This window comes from Gavialis gangeticus, unplaced genomic scaffold, assembly GCF_001723915.1.
Source record: "Gavialis gangeticus isolate Ggan-Ray unplaced genomic scaffold, GavGan_comp1, whole genome shotgun sequence".
NCBI classification, from domain to species: domain Eukaryota; kingdom Metazoa; phylum Chordata; order Crocodylia; family Gavialidae; genus Gavialis; species Gavialis gangeticus.
The window spans coordinates 23891231-23909174 of record NW_017729006.1 but is presented as its reverse complement, the minus strand read 5'-3'; the positions used below and the strand labels follow the sequence as shown (position 1 = coordinate 23909174).

The 17944-nt window shown below is 44.5% G+C and overlaps 1 protein-coding gene across 3 annotated transcripts in view; it reads left to right on the top strand.

Annotated features, from left to right (window-relative positions):
• LRRFIP2 (LRR binding FLII interacting protein 2) overlaps positions 1-17944 on the top strand; it is a 100551-nt gene that overhangs the window by 12325 nt on the left and 70282 nt on the right. For all 3 annotated transcript variants that reach the window (XM_019508990.1, XM_019508989.1, XM_019508988.1), the window contains exon 2: positions 10846-10996. In XM_019508990.1, the coding sequence (XP_019364535.1) occupies positions 10907-10996 (90 nt within the window). In that variant the 5' untranslated portion in view covers positions 10846-10906. The remainder of the gene's footprint in view (positions 1-10845; positions 10997-17944) is intronic.

Sequence of the window (17944 nt, the reverse complement as noted above, 5' to 3'; positions counted from 1 at the left end):
AGCAATGGCCAGTCCTGACCCAGTAAATAAGTAGAAAACAGTCTTCAGACCCTTGGCTCCTCACTTCGAGCCCACAGCCCCCCCAGCCCTGCTGGTGCCCCTCAATCCTGACCTGGCCCCAGGCTCCAGGCCCCCAGTGTGTGTGGGGGGGTGTGTATGAGGAGAGTGAGGGCATGCCCCACCAGACATGTGCTCACAGCAGGCATGGGGCTGCAGCCTGGCTTGACCGGCATGGGTAGGAGCTGCCTCCACAGCTCAGCAGGCAGGACCCACTGTGGAAAGGTGGAGTGGGTTTGCAAGACTAGTTGCTGCAGCCACTGGCAGAACCTTCATGCTGCCATGCTGGCAGCAGTGTGAGAAGTAATGGATGGGGTAGGGACTGTGCTGCCCTTGCCTCCTGTCACCACCAGCTGTTCATGCACTGGGCTGTGGCTCTACCCTGCCACCATAGCTCGGTCACTTCTACGACTCCCCTCAGGCTGCCTGCACTGCCTGCCACCCCACCTCCCTTCTGGGATAAAGCTGCGGCCAGAGGGGACTGGCAGCAGCAGCAGCTGGGCCATAGTGGCAGGGTAGAGCTTCAGCCCAGCATATAAGCATTTGGCAATGGGAGGAAGTAAGGGCAGCCTGGCTCCCTTCCCTATCCATTACTCCTCACACTGCTAGTGGCACAGCTGACACGGGGGTTCTGGTGATGGCAGCAACAAATCTCGCTGCCCCACTTTGCCCTCCTGTGCTGGGTCTTGTCTGCTGGCACATGGAGGCAGATCCTGCCTATGCTAGTCTGACTAGGCTACAGCCCTGTGCCCCCTGTGGGCGTACAAATCTGGGGGGGTATGTGACGCCCCCATACCTCCCCAATATGTTCCCTGCCCCTGTGATGCATTGTCTGTGCTCCCCTGCTTCCCTCCCCACCCCATAGACTTACTTGCAGGGAGCTATGGGAGCTGCTCTCCATGCTGCTTGGTTGCAACATTCATGTGTGTATAAGCACATGTATGTGGTGCCCTCCTGTTCTCTCCAGCCCCTTGCAGCCTGCAGTTTCCTATGTTTTTGTTTAAAGTAGATTCCATTTTTAAAGTTTGTTCACAACCCTTTCATATATTCTTGCAACCCACTTTTGGGTTGTGACCCACTGGTTGAAAAACACTACTGTAGTGGTAACTCACAGCTCCAGCTCCTAGTCCTGCCCCTCCTCACCAGGCCTCTAGTAGCAAGTCACTGCTGTGCAGGTGGGGGACAGCCAAAAAGGATTTCTAGACTAAGGCTAAAGTACAGACATGCAGGGACATTAGGGGGAGGTTAGATTGGGTTCAAAATGGCCACCTGATCTCACTTAGTTTGCCCTGGTGTGGGCCTTACACCTAGACCTGGTCTCAGTGATTGGAAATTAATCTAAACCCATAACTGTACAGAAGTTCCATGCACACAGGCCAGTCTAAAAGTGGTGGAATATGTAAGATAGTTCTGGATCCATGTACAGTCAACCTTGATCAGTGTAGCTCAGGCAGGAGCATGGAACTTTTGTACAGTTACCTGTGCAGTCCTGGGACTGGGAAACCCCAGCCACTGGCTCTAGCTCCAGGGTTGCACTTCTACCTGTGCTCCCTCCTTTCCCTGGCACCAGGCTATATATATATTTATCTTGCTCCTAACTCCAAACTAGCACTAACACCAATCAACTTTCATGTTGCTCACAACGTAAGGTGTAACAGTGCCCTGTGGTTCTTGGACAGCTCCAAGAAGGTTGACTTAGACCTACAAATCTAGGGACCCCTTTGCAAAGCGCTTTGTGAGACTCACTAGAACCCCAGTGCCTTTGAGCACCTGCAGGCTCAAGCTCTGGGAAGCTTCTGGTTTCCAGGGAAATTTAATTTTTTTTTATTTAATTCTGATTTGAAAGCAAATTTAAATATCATTGGAAACTCTTCCTTTTGGCCAGGTATATTAGAAGCTACATTTTAAACTCAAGCAAAGATTCATCTTAGACCATAAAATTAGGAAGACTAAAATCATTTTACAGACCTGAGCATCCATTTCAACCTTGTGATAAATTTCCTTCTTCATGAGAATATAATTCTTTTAACATTTATCTTGTGCCAGTAAATGCCTTCTTGGATCTATTCGCTGTGTACTCTATTGAAATCATAATAGAATCATAGAACATTAGGGTTGGAAGGGACCTCATGAGATCATCTAGTCCAAACCCCCTGCTCAAAGCAGGATCAAATATATCATCCCAGCCAAGGCTTTGTATAGCCATGTGTTAAAAACCTTCAAGGAAGGAGATTCCACAACCTCTCCAGGTAACCTGTTGCACTGCTTTTTACCCTCCTGGTTAGAAAGTTTTTCTTAATATCTAACCTAAACTTCCCTTGCTGCAGCTTGAGACTGTTGTTCCTTGTTCTGTTATCTGCCACCATTGAAAAGAATCTGTCTCCATCCTTTTTGTAACCACCCTTCAGGTAGTTGAAGGCTGCTATCAAATCCCCTCTCTGTATACTCATCTTCACACTAAATAATCCCAGTTCCCTCGGCCTCTCCTCAGAAGTCATGTGCCCCAGTCCTTGAACTATTTTCATCTCCACTGGACTCTCTCCAATTTGTCTACATCCTTTCTGTAGTGGGGGGTCCAGATGTGGCCTCACCAGTGCCAAACAGAGATGAATAATTATTTCCCTCGATCTGCTGGCAATGCTCCCGCTAATGCAGCCCAGAATGCCGTTAGCCTTCTTGGCAACAAGAGCACAGTGTTGACTCATTCAGCTTATTGTCCACTGTGACCCCCAGGTCCTTGTTTGCAGAGCTGCTGCTTAGCCATTCAGTTTGCAGTCTGTACCAGATCCTTGAGGTTCTATCTGGAAGAGTCAAAAGATTTCAAAATTATTTTCTGGTTTTTTGTACTTTGACTTGGCTGACCTCATGGGTGACTGGTGCGTCTTGAGTCAGGGAGGGGCATGTCCCCCCGGCAGCCAATCATACTTAACATGAATGATCTCACTCACCAAAAAGCGGCCGCACCACTTCCCAAAGTCCCTGGCTAACACTCGCAGGCGGGGCACTGGTGCTTCCGCTTGCCCCCTTGCCTGCTGGCTAAACAGGAAGCGCTGCCTGACGAGGTGCACTGGCACTCTCGGGGGGTGCACGTGCACCCCCTGTGTGTTACCACTGGCTGACCTGAAACTAATTGGTATTGTCAGTCATCTTTTCACAAAAACTAAGCACAGTGTTTTCCAGCTTTGGTATTACTTTCCAATATATGTAAAACAGCAGCCATTTATTTCTTGCTCCATACATTTACAAATCCCTTATGGTTTGATTAGGCCTTGAGGGAGCAAAACACACCTTGACTTTTCAGTCTTTTAAAGGTAATGGTGTCCAAATTATTTTGTAATCCCAGAAGAAGTTAGGGGTGGGCTATGCTCCTCGCCACCTATGTGCTGAACTGTGGCTGCATGCATGCACGGGGCATTTATCAGCCATGTTATCAGCCACATGGGGCAAAAAAAGCCAAATTTTCGATACAGTCAATTTTCTTTATATTGGTGCTGATCCATCATCGCACCAATGTATCAGTGCACATCTAAAAACAATCAAAACATGTTGTTTCATTATTCCTTCAGTCATTATAGTTAAATGCACATCTCCTTATTCAAATGCAATGGCCCTTGTCCCAGTTCAGATGAATCTTTCTTGACCATGAATGAAAAGAAATGTATATGTGTAGACTTACCAGTGCCTTGTACAGTAGCACAAATGCTTTATTTTCTGTGCTGCAAATACTGCTCTTATTACCATCTAGGATCACATTGGCTTTTTACATGGATGTATCAAATTGGCAGCTCACACACCCTGTGATCAGCTGGTATATGAAGGTTTTTTGTTTTGTTTTGTTTTTTTTCAGTGATTAGCAACTCAGGAGCCCTCAGCAATAGTTACTGCATGCCCTCACAATTTCTGCTATTCAAATTTCATCCTGTTCCTGTTACATCGGTCCTTAATCCTCTAGTTCTTTCTATATGATATTTTAGCCCTCTTTTTTTCATTGCTTATGCCACTGCACTTTGTCACCCGCAGATTTCATCAGCATATTTGTTTCATAGTTGGTAGGGTTGGAAGGGACCTGAGCAGATCATCAAATCTACTAGCTAGTGGCTACCCTTCAATCTGATCAGTGGCAATGCATAGGGAGTGCACGTGCACCTCCTGACAGCAGCGTTCCTGCTGGGGGCGGGCAGGCAAGAGTGCTGGTGCCAACCCCGCCTCCCCCCGAGAGTTCCCCTGCAGCTAATCCTGCCGACCTTTAAGTGCCAGTGGCATGCTGCTGCCAGTTGCGGGTCAGCGGGGTTGGCCATGGGGAACATCCCTCCCCCGGTCTGCAGGATTGGCCACGGGGGGGGCGCCCCAGCAATTGCTGACTGTCCACGGGGGGGGGGGGTAAGTACCACCCCCCGACTCAGGAGGCACCAGTCACCCACGAATCTACTGGTGCTTTGAACATTTACATGTTCTAAAATTCTTCTACTAATCTCTATCTTCTCCAGGTTCACTAATAATGGGTTGTCAAGTAAGGGGTGAACATGGTATTTGTGTTTTACGCTTTCATGCAGAATAATTTTTATTTTTTTTTTGAGAAAACCCTTGATGTAAGAGAGAGACTTCCGGTTAGTAGAATAGGAAGAAGAATTGTCTTGATGAGCTCTTCTTTCAGTAAAATGTGATATATTGTTTAAAGTTTCAAGTGTGCACTGTCCAACAGGTATGCATGGTTACTGTTTTGCTAACATATATCTGTCTATAAGGTTTTTCTTGAGAAAATTGTGCAACTGTTGCTTTTATAGTGTTGAAGGCTCTTTCATTGTGATGCTTAACTTTTCCCAAGGTTTCACAGAAGAACTGGGGAGAATCAGTTTGTTTGTGTGAAGAGCATGTTAGCAAAATAGTCTGTGTGAGAGAGAAAGAGGAGGAGTCTAAGTTCAATCTTCAAGAGGTTTTCAGTATGAATATTAAATTAAAACTTGTTTGGGCTACCATAAGTAGGCCTACTATATCTGCTTGCTTGTCAGTTTTACTCCTATGCCTTGTTTTAAAAGATTTGAAAATGGAATGTGGTTTTGTCAGTTAGCATAATACACAGTGACCCTGCCTACAATAAAAGTTGAGTATATAGTTATGACGTAGGTGCTCTGAATCCTCAGTGCAGCTGAATGTTAGAGAGGTGGTGGTTTTTTTACATAGTTTCAATACATTTTTAAGGAGGAAACTTTTAAGTTAGTTTTACCTTCTGTGGAATTTCTGTCGTTAAAGCAAATGCTATGCACTACAATCTGTAATTTGTATGGTAATTCAAGATGAAGTTTCTTCAGTAGTCTGCAGCTTTTAGAAAAGAAATATTTAAGTGATACTCCACCTTCTTCTGCCAGATTTGTCATTTTTTTAATTTTACTTGTGAAAAGTGATTTTATAATACCTCTGACATTTAAGTTAATTTTGTCCCAGCAGTTCTAATAAAAACCATTTAGTATAGGAGTCTACAGTTAAATACTAACAGTCATTACTCAATGTGTAAAGTTTCTTTGTTCCAGAGGCAGACAAGGTTCTTTGGGTGAATCTGGTATCTTTTATTAGACCAACTAAAATAGTTGGAGAACAATTTTTAAGCAAGCTTTTGGGTTCAAAAACCCTTCATCAGACTAAGGAAGTTTCAGCAGTTGATGTGTGCTCTTTCTGGATGGAATGAAAAGAGTAAACTTTTGACCAAAATACCTGAATGCACAGTAAATGTATTTGGATTGAAACTGTTTTTATTGTGCTCTCCAAAACTGGAATGCTGTCACCCCCTCTCTAGTGTCTGAACTTCTCAGTATCTTTAATTTATTCTCTTTAACATTAAATGCCACATTTATAAGTCCTGGGTTTTTTTCGAGTGGGGTGGGTATAGTAGTTGTTATGGCACGGAAAAGAATACAGGAACCTATAATGCATTGTCTCATGCTAGAGCTACGAGACATGTAGTGAAATTGTCCAGTCACCTTTAAAACCTGGTTAAATTGTCAGTCTGCAGTATCTTGTGGCAATACATTAATTGCATGTTGTGTGAAAAAGAACTTCCTTTTGTTATAAACCGGTTAGTTAACAATTTCAGGTGGGATAGGGCTGTCATTGATTACTAAACACAGTAGGGGTGCAGTCTCCAAATTAGAATTTCCTGAGCCTCTGAATGCTGGATTTTTTTAAAGGAGCTTGGGAGATGGGACAGACAAGTCTGTATAAGCCAGTGGTCACCAACCAGTTGGTCGCAGATCCTCTTGCAGTTGATCTGAGGCTGGGGAGATTGAGCGTGTACACACGTGTGCACATGCCCCCCCCTCCCCCCCCAGCAGGTCAGTCTGTAGGGGAGAGGAGGAGTGGGAGCCAGATCAAGGCCCCTGTAGTAAGGGACAGAGTACGGCACAGGCAGGAGCAGGGGCTAAGGGGAGTGGGACTCTGGCCGGGTCAGGTGGTGGGAAGATTGAGCCCAGGTGGCTCTTCCAAGGGCATGGAGGGCTTCTGTTACTGTGCACAACCTGGCAGAGGCAGGGGGGAACAAGCCCCCCCCATCTGTGTGCATAGTGGAGGCAGCTGCTGTTGACCGCTGGGCTTTGTGCCTCGAGCTCCACTGCAGCTGCCCTGGGAGTAGCGTGATGCCACTTGCGTCCTGCTGCTGGGCGGGCAGGATGCAAGACGCAGTCCAGTGGTAGGACACGCATGGCATCAGGCCATTCCCGGGGCAGTTACAGCAGGGCTTGGAGAGCAAAGCTCAGCACGTGGCTGCATACGCCCTGTGCATAGATTGGGGGAGCATGTGCCATTCCCAAACGTTGGACAGCGTGGGTGGCTACAGCAGGGGTGAGGAGGGGTGCACACGCAGTGGTGAGGGAGGGAGGGAGGGAGTGGGGTTGGGGCAGGTGCCACACAGCCAGGGTGGGGCGTAGGATAGAGTCATGAGCAGCTCGGCTGGGGGGGAGGGAGAGTGGGGGCAGGTGCCCCTGGATCTGATCGTGGGGCAAGGCGGGCTACCACTGTGGGCTGGGGCCGGGTGGCATTGGGCTTTTCCCTGTGGGGGCATTGGGTTGGGCTGCACTCAGGGCTGGGAGCAGGGCTACCTGGGGCAAGGAGAGGCTGCAGCCACCCAAAAATTTGCTGTAGCTCCCCCAACCCCGTCTTCCAGTGCCACTGCTGCCCACCCCAAGTGCAGTGCGGTCCAGCCCCCACCCTAGGAAGAGCCTGGCGTGGCCCTGAACTCAGCCTGCAGCGGCAGCCCACCCTCCCTGTATGCAGATCCTGGGCACACAGCCCCCATGCCCTCCCCAGTGTTCATGCAGTGGCAGGCGCCTCCCAGACAAGCCACTTGCAACTCCGTCTTGTGTCCTGGCCTGGCTGTATGGGGTCTGTCTCTGCTCCAGCCCTACTCCCTCCCTTACCACTGTGGGGGGAGGGTGGGCCAGATTGAGGCCTCAGCGGTCAGGGAGAGAGTGGGGCACAGTCAGGAGTAGGGCCTGGGGTAAGTGGGGCTACCCTGGGCCTCTGCTTGTCTCATGGCCCGGCCAGGGCCCCACTTACCCTAGCCCCCTTCTCCTGCCTGTGCCCTGCTCCCTCCCTCACAGCTAGGGCCTTGATCCCCCTCCATGGCCCTTTCCCCTTCCCCTGTTCCTTCCCCATAGGCTTACCGGCTGTGGGGGTGCCCTCAAATAATTTTTTCACCCAGCACCTCAATCTGCACCCCCTGTCCCCTCCCCACAGACTGATCTGGTGGGGGTGGGAGTGTCATGTGGTAGATCCTGGGTTGCTTTTTAATTCAAAAAGTGATCTCTTACTTAAAAAGGTTGGAGACTGCTGGTATAAGCACTCTTTCCCTTACCACAGAGGCGGACAAAATACAGCCCATGGGCTGGATCCGACTGCCAAGAGAATTTTGTCCAGCCCACGGCAAGTCCCTCAGCCTCACCTGGCTCAGTTGTGGGGGGCAGCCCAGATTACATCGTTCTGCCGCCAGGCATGCAGTGGGGTTGGGATGAATGGCAGCCCCATAGTGTTTGGCCCATGGAACTCTATGTGGCCTGTTAACTCCATTTCCTATCGGTGGTACCTCCTTCCAGCTGCTGCTGGACCTGGCTTTGCTGCCTGGACCCCCTGGCCTGTCCATGTGGGCAGGACATGGTGCCACATGTGGGCACAAAGCAATGTCCAGGAGCGAGGCAGGTGGGCATGGCCAGAGTGACCCCTGGCCATGAGGTGGTGACTGTGGTGTTGGGACTCGGGATAGAGCCATGATCTGCTGCCTGCATGCCCCTGTGATAGGTGCCAGTGCCTCAGGCAGGGTGTGTAGGGAGTCACTGCACCAAGATCCTAGACCTAGCCCCACCGATCCTGCTTCCAGATGCAGCTCCCTGCCGGTCTGCATTGAGACCCTGGGATCACTGGGTGGGGACAGCATGGGGGCTGGGCCCAGGACAGAGTCCTGGTCGTGCAGGAAGCAGATTGCGGCTCTGCCTGGCTCCCTGCTGTCACAGTCCTGCTGTCCTGGAGTCTCCATGGAGACTGGCCAGGATCCACGTGGCGAGACAGATGGGATGGGGCCAGGATATTGGGGCCGTGACAGTGTAGGGCCAGGGTCAGGGCAGAGCCATAATGCACTCCATGTATACCCCTGCCTGCAGAACCAGCGCCTGTCACAGGGGCGTGCAGGCAGCAGATCCTAGCTTTCTTCCAGGCCTCAACCCTGCATTGTTACTTCCCTGTGATTCTGGCCTTGCCTGCCCATTTCATTCCCAAACACTGCTTCCCATCCACCTGGGGTCCCATCCCAATAAATTTTGGTGATCTGTTCCATGTGGGGGTGGGGGTGGGGGTGCTGGCCCAGGCTGCAGCAGCTCAGCAAAACTCCCAGTGTGGCCCATGGGCCCAAATAATTGCCCACCCCTGCCTTAGCATCTTTTATCTGCTATTAAGATGCAGGATACTGAGTTAGATGGACCTGTGGTTTGGCCCAGCATAACACTTTTTTTGTTTGTCTTTCTTTTGAGTGCAGATGGTATTGGTTGCGAGCTTTTGAGGGGAAAATAGATGACATCCTACTTCTGTGGAAGTTCTGAAGAAACAGAGTAGCAGTTAGTAACTAATAAGACTGCACTGAGTTTCTAATATGTGCTCCAGAGCATACCTGCTATATCAAGTACTTAATTTAGTCATTATGTTGAAAAAGCAAAAAAGAGGCAAAATGCACATATTCTTTTGTTTTCAAGTGTCTTCTCTTTAAATGCATGTACTGAAGAAAGGAAGCAGGAGAAGAAGAACCAGTAGAAGTTCAGTGAAAGATTATTTCTGTCTTATGGGAGCCATTAGATTTAATTTGTCTGGGAATGCAAATAGAGGAAACTGGGATTTGTCATAAAAGAAGACCTGAATTTTATTAATTTTCCTGAACTTTAATGCGTCTTTGGAAAATACCCAGCTGTCTTTGGCTTAACAGGGAATAAAATGGTGTCACAATCTGTAACCAATTTTGGGGGTGGGGGGAACTTATTTTGGTTTGAGAAAAGATTGCTTTTCAGGCCTCTTAAACCATTTTAATTACCTGCTGAGAAGCCCCATCCTTTTTAGCTGCTGGTAAAGTAACTTGCGTTGTAAACAGGGTACTTTCCCTATATTCTTGGGGCTCTTAATCACTTTTCACTCAACATAAGTATTCTTAATTAAATAGTATTTGGAGAGCAATTGGATATCTAGAAGTAGCATTTTTTTGGGAAATTTGAGGAGGAGAGGAGTTGTATGTTCTACTGCCTGGTGGCTTTGTAGGTAAAGGATTGGAGTAATGTGCCCACTTTGCTTCTATTGGTTTCTGTAATTGGCAAGTGAATAGGGGTCTAGGATAGGGCAGATTTTATCTGTTTTGTAACTAGCATTTTTCTCCCTCCATTCTGCAAAAATATGAGTAGGTGGTGCAATTTATGGTTTGTTTTTTTTTCATTCAGCCTTCTACGTGTAGTAAACAGTGGATTACAATCCACTTAAAACCACCTGGTGCTATGAAGGAAGCTGTTTCAACAGTGTTGTTGCCTATTCTCTCCATTTCTATTTTGGGATGGTCTTTCCTTAAATTAATAGCTTCAGCATTTGGATTTCTGTTGCTCATAATTTTCCTTAGGAGCCACAGAATTATATGGAAGCTTACTTTTGAACGTCATTACTCTCCCCAGGGTTCTGGAAAGAAATACTGGAAGGTGACAAACAAGGTGCTATTTTTACTCTGCATCTTAGAAAAACTGTGTGCATTGGCTATCCTCAGATTTAGGAAACAGGAGCTATCCTCAGATTTAGGAAACAATAAATCTGAGTCTGTGTTCAATCTATCACTCATTTTAAGTGGTACTTAGGTATAGAATGTGATCCAATACATTGAAGTATGAGTGCTTGAATAATTGTTAAAGCAAAAGGTGTTTGGGCATTTTCCTGACTCCTTTTCTGTGACTTAGTCTTAAGGTTGTTATTGAAGGCTCACTACAAAAGCAGACATGCTAAAGGGTATTTCAGGGTGAATAGGATCATTTAGATGTTTAATAAGTGGAATAGCATCTGGCCGTAATGTCTTAACCTTATGGTTGTAGTATTTGTTAAAATGAAAGCTTTGATTCGTTAGCAATTGTGGTGACTTTATGAAATTTCTCTGTATTTCTTCCCCCAGAAGTAAAACTTCCAGAATAATACTCGTAGCAGCAGACTTCTCAAGTACTGAGCATGCATCTATAAACAAAGAATAAACTTGACTATATTTCTCTATGTTTTTCTTTTCTTTCTCCCTTCCAGATTAGAAAGTGGAATTTTGTCCAGTTTCTTCTTGCAAAAGAAATAAAACTAGAGAATAAAAATGGGTACTCCTGGGTCAGGAAGGAAAAGAACTCCAGTAAAAGACAGATTTTCTGCAGAAGATGAAGCTTTAAGTCACATTGCCAGAGAGGTTTGTAAATCTATATTTTCTTATTATATGAAAATACAGGTGAAATGGTTTAACTTAGAATATAGCCATAAAAATTGTTTAATGCATGTATAATAACTAGTCGTAGAACTTAGAGTTGATATAAAATGCGAGTGTGTGCATGCTCATGTGTACATTGCCTTTGTTAAATCCAATGGCAAACTAAAATACATCAGGCAACGTAACATATTGATCTATACGTGTATGTGCACACACACACACACACACACACACATTTGTGTCATGTATGGAATATACACACATACATATTACTATTAATAGTTATATACATACATATTACTTTAGCTAATATATTTTAGCTTGCCATTGGATTTAATAATTTTGCTAGAAGTACTGATTTCCTATGCAGGAAAAAATTAAGTAGTTGGTTACGTATTTTGCATGATGCTAATGAACCTTAGCTCAAGATAAATGAAAACTATAAATGACTGCTTTAAATCAAGAGCGTTTTGAAAAATTGTTTATCTCGACCTGATTTAAAATACCATACTTTGGATTATCTGTATAGTTAGATCCTGAATTTTAATTATGAGTAATTAGCCTGTGTTTATAAATGTTTTTATTTATAACTTCAATGGGAGGGTTAACAGTTGTTTCCAAAGTGAATTTAAAAATATATATTGGGTTTAAAGATTTTTCTGAACAGAGTAATTGGCTTCCAAATATCTAGGAGACTGGGAGAATGGATTTTTCCAGAGGTGAAGAATTAAAGTCTGTACTTTTAACAGGGTATTAAGAGAGTGTTTGGTCCTGCTAGGCATTGGGTATGGTGGAGAGGATAGGAGATTAGTATTTATTACCTGGGAGTAGAGCTTTGTATAAAGATCTCTGAGGCATTTTGTAGTAAAAGTCATGGTGTGCATAGTACAGAAGAGAATGTATTCATATGGGGGTGGCAGGGCATGGCAGTAAAATTCTGCACCAAGATGCACCTTTGAGAGTTCTGTTAACTTGAGTGAGCTTTCAGAAGTAACCTGAAGTGAACATACAGGTTGTGTCAGCTTAATCATATTTTACAGAATAAAGAAATGTAGCAGGGTTTCCCAAGTATTTTAAATATGGAATTACGAAAGAGTGGAGATGAAAACACTTTATAAGCAAAGTTTTTTAAACAAATGAACATTAAAAGAAAAAAATACACTGCAGTAGCCGAAACATACATGGTACTTGGAGTATTAGGAGCAGACAGTCCCCTCTGGGAGTACTGTATGAGGGAATTGGGTCAGTCTTTTTAGACCCAGCAAACAGATCCAGCATCTCTTTTCTGACAGCCTGGGCAGGGATGTGCATACATGGGAATGAGATTCCCTCATCTTAAGGGTGACAAGGAACACATACCCCAGACTTTGACCACCCTTTCTGGATCAGCACACAGATCTCATAAATTTGTAACCTTCCTGCTTGCTTAACTTTGTAACCTACCTTAAAGAGTATGGAGGAATAAGATAAGTATTAAGATTAGGAAATGCTAATATATTATGATTATTAATTGCGTTGTCACATCCAAGTCCACAGGATTGCTTCATTCATTATACAGATTGAAAAAGGTTTAGGATTCAGTATTCGTGTGTATTTCCAGGGATGGATCTGAGGGGGTGGGTGTGCAGTGATGTGGTTGTACCCCCCTTTCACAGTGCCAGATGTTCCATTTCCCTATGCCTGGGTCCCTTGCAGTGTTGAGGCATGGCTGGGGCCCTGAGCTGGGTTGGGACACCTGGTGGGGACAGAGCAGGTGAGGAGGGGGGACCCATCTGTTGCTGTTCTGTTCCCAGATTGCAAGAGAAGTGTGGGGACTGCATGAGGGCCTGGAGGGTGGGGATCACCACTGACACTGCTGTCCCTAGCCCTGCCCAGAACTTTGCCCAGCTCCTCCCTGCATCTGAAGCCTCTGGGCCAGTGGGAAAATGCAGTGGAGAGGCAGGAGCAGGGACCTGTTCACTGCCACCAACCTGGCACCCAGTACACTTGATCTCTGCAGCCCTTGGCTGGAATGGAGCAGGAGTGGACCTGAGGCTTCCTCTGTTTCCAGGTCAGCTTGGGACAGCATTGGTAGCAGGCTTCCATGCTTCTGCTCCCTCTCCACACTCAGGTGTCTCCTGTGATCTGGGAGCAAGTGCTAGAAGGGTGAGACCCACTCATTGTCCAGTTGCTCTCTGTGTCAAGCACAACCCGCTGCTTACCAAAGCACTCAGCTGGAGCAGAGGAGGAACAGCCCTGGGGCTCCCCAACACCTGGGTCAACTGGAGACAGTGGGCAGGTCCACCGTTCTTGCACCTGGAGGCAACTCCTGCTGGAAGGGGTGTGAGGGGGAATAGGAGAGGAGAGAAGGTGCTTGGATTGGGAAGGAAAAGGTGCCAAGAGCAGTGGGGGAAGGGGAAGTCTTACCTGCTTTAGGGACTCCAAAAAGTCCCTGGTAGTTGCTGCTGTGGCACAGTCTGCCCACACAGGGTGGGAAAGCGGGTGGGAAGGCTGCAGCTTCCCCTGTGGCATGAGTGGCATCCCCCACACCCTGCCTTTTTGAATTCCTAGGTCTGCCCATGTACATCTCAATACTTTTACAGCCAGGAGCAAAATCCTTTCATAATCCATCCTTCTGCAGCTGAATGGAAACTTGTGTGAAAAAGAGCAAAACGCCCAGGCTTTATTTTCTTTGTTTTTGGAAATTCAATTTGCCTACACTAGTCAAACATCCTAACTAATAAGTTACACTCCATGTTTTACATAATCCAGAATGCTGTGTTTGTAATAAGTTTTCTCTGTATCTAATTGAATATCATGTTAACTTAAACTATTCCTAGTAGCCTGGGCCCAAACTTTGTGCTGGGAGTTTGGTAAGCAGTCCATTTTTTTTTGTATGGTGAAATGAGGCCTATTTAAAAAGAGATTGAAACACACATGATCTTGATAAAGTAGTATATTTTAAAAATCAAATTTTAAAGAACATTTTTTTGTGCAGGTATTAACTAGAGACATCCTACTTGGCACTCAGTTATCTACAGTAAAAATTTGTGTAATATGAAAACAGCCTGTGCTTTAAATTACATCAGCAGTAGGTCCTTTGGAAAGAGAAGCAGAGGCATATTATATAACACTCATTGTATATTATCTAATCTACTTAAAGTATTTGAATATGGTTGCCTAACCTTTGTTCTTTTCTTCAGACAGAGTTAGGTGACTTTCTGTATTCTTTAGACTGAGAGAGAGGATTCATGGGCTAGATGTCCCAGCACAAACAGAGGCAACTTCCTCATTTTAGTTCAGAATCTCTGTTAGAATGCTGCAGCACTGAATTCTTACCATTTAACATTAAAAATCAGTAATAAATCGAGGAAGGTAATCTTGTGTTAATGTGATCAGACTGCAGATTCCATCAGTTACTTAAATATTCTCCCCAGTGTTCTTTGAAAAAACAGTGAATTGTTATATATTATGGCCTTTAATGTTTAATTCTATTCTTTCCCCATTGTTTTTTATTAAAGTCTTTTTGTGCAAATTACATTTAAGTCAGCTTCCCCATATTTCTGTCTGGGGTTTTTTTTGTTTTGTGTGAGAGGCTACATAGATTAAATGTTGAAGGATCCAAAATTAGATGCTTCTGAAGATTTTCTGAAAATTCAGACATCCAAAATGCAAGAAAATTAAATCTAGTCTTTGTGAAAGAATCTAGGGGATCCAGTTTTTTTGACACTTCTAAATGAAAACCTGGTAAAAATGGGTTACTGTCTCATATTCAGGATTCTTCCAACTTTGTCATTAATAGTAAGTACAGTTACGTGTTTTGTTAAACTGCGAAGGACCACCAGTGCATATTTAGTGTTCTAAATATAGAAGTGATAACACTCATCAGCTGTTTGATTCCATTCTGTTTCTCTTATGTGTGTAAATCTTTGTGTCTGCATACCACAGGTGCTATCTTAACAAGCAATTACATAGTAGCGCCACAAATTAGTTTGGGAAGCGCTTAAGGTCTGTAGATCCAACGTAGAGTCCATGTTATTCTATAGAGCAGAACTCTCAGGTGCTGTTCCTTTGGTCCAGCCAAGATTTCTAATGACTTTTTAAAGCAACATTTATCTCTGTCAAATTGTTTGATGGGGTGGGGGGGCTCATGTGCTCCAAAACCAGGGTGATACAGGTAAACCCTTTAGCTCAATTAAGAACTCTAAACTATTGGACAAAGAACAGCTCTTTTACACCTATCTGGTAGCCTAACAAGTGAACTTTGGAAGCCTGTCCTCTGTCAAATAAACCTTTGTTTGGGCAACTAAGTAATGTGTACATTCTCCTCCAGAAATATGACCTGAGAAGTATACTCCAAGTCACAGACCCAATATTTCCCCTATAATTTAAAACAAGACAAATTTAAGAACTTAAGAGGATAGCATGTAGATACACTACTTCACTTTATCTTTTTATATCATCGTACAGTATGTTTTGTTTGGGTTTTTTTTGTGTAAACTGGTAGAATGGATAATCTTACCATAAGCTTATAGCAAAACTCTTTTGCCTTTTAGCAAAAATTATCATGTTATACATATTTTGTATTGCTCATTTTATTGTACTGTTTTGGCAAAAGCTATAAATAAACTACTGCTACTGCAAAATGAGAAGTAACTGCCTGGATTATAAGACTTCTTGTAGTACAGGAATTCCCTCACCTTTTTATCCTGATTTCATTAAATGTACAGAAAGGTTAATACTGGCAGTATAAACTGGGTGCTGATACAGGCAGCCCCAGCTTTACGCTCTTAATTGGTTCCAGAAAAACTGAGCATTAACCAGAACCGCACTAAGTGAAATCCATTTGCCCATAAGAATTAATGTAAATAGAGATAATTAGTTACTGTCACTTCTTGCTGCAGCTTCTCACCACTGTTGCCTCTTCCCACCCCTCTGTCTGCCTGCCAGCCTCTCTGGTCCCACATGCTAACCCACATGTGCCAGCCCTGCGCTTCTGCTGCTCCATCCTAGGCCCCCACCGACCCCACATACCAGCTCCACGCTTCTACCACTCCACCCTGGATCCCCACCAGCCCTGGCTCCAGGCACTAGCGGAGGCCCCACTCATGCCCCCCCTGCCTGCTCCCACTCGCTGCTCGCTGTTGCTGCTTCTCCCCACCCCCGCTGTCCACCAGCTGCTGTGGCACTGTGCCAGCCCAGGCCCCCGCTTCTGCTGTCCCACCCTAGGCCCCTGCTGGCCCTGACTCTACAGCACCAGTGCAGGCTCTGTGCTCATTCCCGCCCACCCACTTGCTGCCACTCACCACTTCTCACTGCCGCTGCTGCTTCTATGAGCACTATAACGAAACTGGCTCAGCACTAAGCGAAATCAGATATTAATTTTAAATTAGCACTATAGTGAAATAGTCCTAAGTGAAACTGCGTTAAGCGTGGGTTGCCAGTAATTTGAGTATGCAAAGTGTATGAAATAGATTCAGTAAGAACTAAGCAGAATTAGGGCACGCCATTGTTTGTGGCATAATGTTTGTCATTTTATATAGTCTTTATTTTGGATTCTTGAATCAGTGAAGTTCACTGAAATTGGTCAGTTGAGTGAACTAAATGGTGTTTTATGGGTGGTGTTTACTTTCTCAATTTCTAGTGAAAAAGTTATGAAGCATGTTGTGAAGGTAAAATTGTATGTGGCCTCATCAGATACTACTGCCTAAAGTTTTTGCGCTTGTTTGAGGAGCCATGTCTGTTGAAAAAGGGAATCCATATAGATGATCTTCTTGGTGAAATGCAGTAGCTAATTGTCATACATAGAGACATCTGTACCTTGGAGATTCAGTCTCTAACTGATTACATGGAACTATTACTAAGATTCTGGTACGGGGAGTTGAATATAGAACATCTGCCATAATAGATGACTTCATAAAAGACAATGAGATGTGAGACATTCTCTTAATATCTGGAAGATCCTGACATCAGGTACAGGTGGAGCTTAGTGAGGAGATATTAATGCAGAAAAGTAGTCTTCAACCAGAGAGCAAAAGAAAACCCTAACAGCTCAGTATCTCGTTTATGATTCCTTTTTTTAGCTCCCTGTTTTCATATCTTCCACTAATACACTTGTTTACCCAAATCCAAGATGACCTTGAATTTAAGATGCCCCTTTCCCCCCAATTCTTGGATTCTAGACATGGAAAATTAAAATAAATATATAATTTAATAACACAATATTTAATAAAAAAAAAAGTTCTGTATTAGATTGAGTATAGATGTACTAGCTACATAGTTTTAAATGGTATTTTTCACACCTGCCTCATTGGCATATACCAGTGGTTGTCAGCTGGGGGAATGCGTATGCCTAGGGTACTTAAAAAGGTTGTAGGGGCATGGGGAGGCTCCTACTGCTGCGAGCACCCAGACAGAGTCCCAGGGCGGGGCATATGCCCTCCCAATCTGTGTGTGGGGTGGAGTCGGATGTCACTGCCCCTGGCATATGCTATCAACATAACACTGGCCACCAAATGATAACTACTTGTATTTTAATGTCCCATTATGTTTGTAGTTGAGTACCAATTGTACTGTTTTTTTAGAATAACATTTTATTATTACGTAAATATTTAAGTTGCAGGAGGGAGAGAAGATTAATGTGAAAATAAAATAAAAATAATACTGTAGATTAAATAAATCCTACTGAAGTTCATCATGGTCTTGAAAGGAACCTTTTTTTTGTTAGCATTTAATGTTTTTAACTAAGCATTAAATTTTGAAATATAGAAGAACTTACTGCCTCTTACCACTACAAATCCTGGCCACTTCATAATTATCTTGGAGGCGCTAACTACTTATATTGTACTTCTGATAAGTAATTACTTGCTTATTTAAAGCAAAATAGTTTGCTTACTATTCAGTCATGTATGAACTAAGGGGTTTTTTTTGTTTTGTGGGAGATGGAAGAAG